Source organism: Melanotaenia boesemani, chromosome 11 (assembly GCF_017639745.1).
Source record: "Melanotaenia boesemani isolate fMelBoe1 chromosome 11, fMelBoe1.pri, whole genome shotgun sequence".
In the NCBI taxonomy this organism is placed as follows: domain Eukaryota; kingdom Metazoa; phylum Chordata; class Actinopteri; order Atheriniformes; family Melanotaeniidae; genus Melanotaenia; species Melanotaenia boesemani.
The window spans coordinates 5,972,523-5,978,522 of record NC_055692.1 but is presented as its reverse complement, the minus strand read 5'-3'; the positions used below and the strand labels follow the sequence as shown (position 1 = coordinate 5,978,522).

Sequence of the window (6,000 nt, the reverse complement as noted above, 5' to 3'; positions counted from 1 at the left end):
TTCAGATCCCATACCTGGACTGTCCTTGTCTCTTTTTCTTTTTCTGTATTTCTGATATAATTTTATTTCATCGTAAGTTTAAAAGTGTTGGACCTCCAGCAGCTTTCTTGTTTTACCACCATTAGTCTAGACTGGAAAAGAAGACTGATAACCGATAAAATTGTTCCCTCATTCAAGCGCCTTTCCACCAAGCTCAATACACAAACAAACAAAACTCCCAATTCAACACGTGCGCAATTTGTGGACTGGGTGACGTCAGCAGTAATCGTCACCACGTCATGATTTATTATTTAACTAATCATCAGTTGTCGATCCTGCTACTCTGTCCGGTGATGAGGTCGTCCTTTGTTTGGGTATACTCATCTTCCTCCTCCTCTTCCTCCTCCTCTGTCCCTCCATGTGTTAGGGCTCGAGGAGAGGGCAGAGTGACGTCACGCAGGGCTGGTCTTGCCTTTTATTAGCCTGAGGAGCCAAGTGCCAGGTCTGCGAGAGCTTCACATTGCAGCTCTGTCCGGCCAGCGGCGGAGGGGTGTCCTTCTAAAACTTCCCAAACTTTCTGGAAACTCAAGTCAACAGAGAAACCCTGACTGGCAACGTGCCGCCTCCCGCCTCACTCACTTCTAATTAAACCTGAACCAACTTTACGCCTTCTTTATATTATTTTTTAAAACTTAAAAACCAGACTACAACATTCAGTTGAAGTTTTGAATGAGCCGAGTTACGCTTGCGTAGACTTTTTTTTTTTGTTAGTTTTATTTCATTTTCACGTTGGGATAAAGTTCTTTATCATCTTAAGACTCGTGATGGCTGTCCTATCACTAGCTTTACTACTTGTAGGATTTGCATTGACTTCAGCTGACAAGGTAAGTGTGTATATGGATTTTTTGCGTTAATATTAACTGAGAGCAACTGTTAAAGCGGAAAAGTTGCGGCTCTCTTCAAATCGTTTCAGTAAACACGCGTGTTGACGCTGCGTACGTTTAAGGCTGGTACATACAGCCTGAAACATAAAAACATTTACTCATCTTTTTTGCTCGCTGGAAGTTTTACAACTTCAGTAAAGTGTTTGCAGGGCGGTGGAGTTGCTTCAGCTGAACATCTCAGACTTTCAGATCATTATTTCCTCTTGTCCTGACCGCATTTAACAAGCTTTCCCCTCTCCTTTTCTCTCTTGCAGGCTGATGAAGTAGACAGAGAGGGTAAGTCCTGCTTAATTTGTGTTCATCTGGTTAATTATTACTTATAAGTTGCTTGAAGGCTGGAGCGTTGCCGCTCACGAAATTCATGGGGACAACTTAGTGCACTAAGATCAAAGTGGGAGGGGAGTTTGTATGTGAGGAGTTCTGTAATATACTCCCCTCCCCTACCACCCTCACACAGAGTCCTCCAGCACACACACACTCACACACAGGCGCACACACTTATGTTACAACTGCTTGAAGGGCTTTGTTATACAGGAAAGAGAATTCCACCTCTAAATCCTGCACATCTGTTCTCCATTCTGAGGTTAAGAAACAAGTGAGCTGCAGCAGTGTCCACGTAGGATCCCTTTATTTTGGCAGTTATCTTCTGAACACCTCCAGGGCCCTGAAGCGAGACCACAGTTGGCTGTGGTTTTAGTGCTTTTGGCTGGCTGTAAGTAGTCTGCCACTGTTGGCTCAATGTGGCTATTATCAGCCTTGTAAAGCAGCTACTTCACCCATCTGATGTGGTTTCCTCTTAACTTTTCACCTTAGCTAAAGACAGCGGACTCCCCAAGTTAGACATACCTACATAAGCAGATTATTCTTATTTATTTATTTTACTTTGATTTATGGAACTCAAAAGTTTTATTCCCCTTTAGAAAGACCTCTGCTAATGACTCTGCCAGGTCCTGGTATAGTCCATGAAGATGGTTTCATAGTGAAGTATTCACTCTTCCTATCAGATACTTGGGCTTCATTTCTTTTTTTGGATCCTCATGGTGTTAAAAAGGTCAATCCCTGGATTCTCCTGAATCTGACCATTGATGAAGGTGTTGATTATCACAATCAGCTGATGGCTTCCTGAGATGTTTACCTGTGTAACTAATAAAACATCTGTAAAACTGCTCAGATTTACTTTTTTTAAACGTCTACAGTAATTACTTTCTCATTCCCAAATTAACTGGGCTACTATCTTCCCATTTTCACTAAAAGTAATGTTTTCTGGATTTAAAAATGTTTTTTATTTAGGAGAAGATAAATAAATAAAAGAAAACTTTGATGGACCATTGAACTGATGTGCCTATCAGGTTTTGTGATGAGGCTGGGTAGGTGTGGGTCTGTGAAATGAGGTCAATGTTGGCAGCTTGGTCCATCAGGGACAGAAAAAAACCAGCAAGCTTTGAGTTAAAGTGCTGATTGCTTCCTCACCTGCATATGGGGAGCATTTGTCACAGCTATGATTACCTTCGCTTTTCTGGATGGTCTGGCACTCAGATAATACTTGAACTTGAACCATTCTGCTGAAAGTGCAGCTAAAAGTGTTTCTCTTCTTTTTTTTCCACGTTTTTTGCTCTGAACAAACATTGCTTGTACTATTTGTCAGGTGGCTGTTAAAACAAAAGTTTCTCTTGGTTCAGTTTAACAAGTTTAAAAAATGAAGCGCTGCTTCGACCTGCCTGTGTATAAGGTGATGGCTGTAGTGTTTTCATGATGGATGGATTAGTTATGCAACATGACTGAAAAATGCTTCTTGAATTTCTCTTTTTCTTTTTTATAACCAACTTCATTTTTGAGCCCCAGCTTGTCAGTTTTGGCGTAGGAAGGCAGTTAATATGCCACGTGTTATTTACAAAGATTTCACTGAAGATGAAGTCTTGGATGAAGTGAGGGATAACACTTCTTTTCTATTCTTTCTGTGCACCAGCTCTGCAAAATGTATTTATGCAACCTTTTGGTCTGGTGAGTGATATGACGAAGCTGAAGTGATTGTCTGAGGACAGGAGCATCATGGGACCAAACTTTGAAAAATGGACATGACAAGAGACAGTTTGAGTTTAAGTTAGCTGGAAAGTCAATCAAATGGCTTGTTGCGTTTTTCCAATTTATCCTGAAGGCAGCACCAGGTAAAAAATAATAAAATTAGTCAAAGCAGACTTGAATTAAAGAGTTTACAGAAAAGTTTTTTTTTAAATATGTGTGTGTGCTCCATACACAAGCTTTTTCTTTTTTTTTTTTTTTTTTTTTTGCTTTGTTTTGTTTTTAACATTCGGTGTCTTTGTACAGCAGGTAGATGAGAAATTTAGTGAGGGAGATATCGGGATAAAACCTGGGCTGGCTGCGTTTACGGAGCAGCTGCTATCAGGTGGACTAAACGTTGCGTTCAACTTTAACAACTTTAACGGTGCTGCTCTGGTGTGCTGCTTCTGCTATCGGTAAGAACTCCATCAGAAACAGCTGTTAACCTCCAAACCGAGGGTGGAGGCGGAGGCGAGGGGATTCCTCCTGGGCTGAAGCTGCAGCTAGCTTCATGGTGAACTCCCGTCTCTGCACAGCAGTGGTGAAGCAGACATGGGAATCTGCTCTAATGAGAAGCGTTGTGTGGTGTTTATTGCTAAAGTTGTAGTAAAACCGTACATTCATAGCTGAACAGGCAGTTTCTCACAGTTTTTGTCGTCTGCGACTGAGCCGCTCTCACTCAGAGCTGCTCTGTAATGTACTCTTATGGTGTATCATGTATGTTTAAGCTGCAATTCATGGAAGTGAATAAAAAAGGAGCATAAAGTCATAATTTAAAGCTGTACGCAGGCTTAGATGAATAATCTCATATGCAAGTCCAAGGCTTCAGTGCTTCGGTCAGTCACTGTATGAGAAAAGGAGGTCACTCTTCACAGAAGAGAAATCTCAAGACTACAGTAAGGTTCACTGGATCTTTTAGGATTCATTCTTAATTTCTGATAAAGCTGTTTAATCAGTAGGAAGTGCTCTTATGAAGCATCTCAAACATAACCCCCAGTACAGTGTCTTTGAGTGTGCAGCGTTAGTTATCATGGATGGCCATGTGCCTCAGAAACCCGAGTTAAACCCGAGGTTCGGTTACAAACCTGAAAACTGGCCACATAAAAAGGCCATCTGCTGATTCCAATGTAGAAAAGTGGGACTTGTAAGGCCTTAGAACTAGACAATAAGGATCACAAATCATATCCTGTAATATTTTTGGTTTTTGTCGATTTATAATATTTCTTTAAACATCTGCTGATTTATCTGCAAAGTTATTAAGACTCGGTAGATCAGAGGTGCCCAGCTGTGATTCTCTTGGGCCACAAATACCCTGTGTTGTTTAAGCTAACTAATGTCATTAGCCTAAAGTAAAGTTATGACCAATTACTTAACGTTGCATAGCATTGTGTTTGCTGTTCATCAGTATCTTTAATGGAATGACTATTTAACTTGTAAAATAAAACAACTTATCAGCAGCTACCTTTCCTTTCTCCAAACTCCACACGTATTAAGCTTGTTGGATGCTCTCACAGTTTACCTCGCCTGTGGGCATAACTAATGAAGTTCAACTAGGCTCCGCCTCTCTCCCTGCTGCACTCTGCATGCTGTGTTCACATGCAGAGCAGATGTCTGACAGCAGAGTCGCCTACCGCTGCTGTGTTTGTGAAGCAGCAGTGCAGGTTCCATTAAGAAATTTTGATGTGCATGTGAAACGATTTAATTCTGAGCATTTTGAAGGTGTGGCGACCCACCACAGCTGAGCCAATGTAGGAGACACACTGAAGGTTTTATTATATTATTAAACAGTTGCTGTATTTTCTCAACAAAGAATCCAAACAAAATACAATTTTGCTTACCAACATACAAACCATTCATAATTAATAATTAGGTTAAAAAAGAAGCTTTGAGTGACTCTGAATTAAGAGTTATAGAAGTCGACGCCTATAAGGGAACCAAATCTTTAAAAAGAGCCAGACTTTCCATCACTAGTACGTCACTGTCCTGTTCTACAGTTGAGATGAGGATAATGTCCTCAGTGACATGACAGACTCTTGCTTTAATAGTAATAATGCATCATTTCTTACTCTGTTTTGGCAGCATGTGTAATTAAAGTTTAGTGCGTGACTTGTTTTGTGGTGGGAGGTGGGAGCAGGTTCAGTCCACAGCTTAACTCTTCATGTTGAACATGTTGGCGCTGCTGTAGGTGGTGGAACAGATCAGTCATGCTTGAACATTTAGTTGGAACCTGTTTTGAATGTTCTCTACATGCGGGGTCTCCATTTCCCGTCCCTGAGCCCACAATCCTGCAGGTTTTCAATGTTTCTCAAATTAATGGGTCATTGTGCAGAAGTACACAGAAGCTGTTGGATCCATTTAACTTGAGTCAGGTGTGTTAGAGCTGGGAAACATCGAGGACCGACTTTACACATAACCATTACCCTGCTGCTCATCTACAACTTCAAATCTGAACCATCTCCAAATAACCGAGCCAGCTTGCCTCCCGTCTGTATCCATCTCCATGTTGCTGCTGCAGGAGTGAGCGGTGGGGAAGCGATGGAGAAGGGGTGGCTAGCGACTCGGGGAGATGTGGAACAGCAAAGATGTGTTTTAGTCAAGGAGAACTCTATATTTACAAACAGTATTGTCTAATCTTTTATCTCCCATAAAATGATCAAAATTAAAAAAACTGGAGATATTGTCTGGCTCATTAAGGGCTGGATGGGTAAACATGTTAAATTTGCATGCTTTTAATGGGCATGCCAAAAATGGCCGCTTATTTTGGGATATTAAATTGTTCTTTTGGGGAAAAAAAAACAAACAAAAAAAACATTTAAGTTCAGAGGTGCCCAATTTAAAATGCAGCTGCTATGAAATACTAGTGCAGTGTTCAGAAAATCACTCCTTTTTTCTTCCTGTCAGTAGGAAAAATGGTTTTTGGGATTAGACCTGGGCCTCCTGAGGATTAAGTAATAGAAGCTTCAAATACACACAAGTAAACTCCATTAATTCTTGGCTTCACCTGCACACTCACAGTGCT

The 6,000-nt window shown here is 41.0% G+C and overlaps 1 protein-coding gene across 1 annotated transcript in view; it reads left to right on the top strand.

Annotated features, from left to right (window-relative positions):
• The first annotated feature begins 528 nt into the window (after positions 1 to 528).
• The window catches only part of adamts3 (ADAM metallopeptidase with thrombospondin type 1 motif, 3), a 202,526-nt gene continuing 197,054 nt past the window's right edge, over positions 529 to 6,000 (top strand). The window contains exons 1-2 of the mRNA XM_042000229.1: positions 529 to 863; positions 1,178 to 1,199. Of these exons, the coding sequence (XP_041856163.1) occupies positions 804 to 863; positions 1,178 to 1,199 (82 nt within the window). The 5' untranslated portion in view covers positions 529 to 803. The remainder of the gene's footprint in view (positions 864 to 1,177; positions 1,200 to 6,000) is intronic.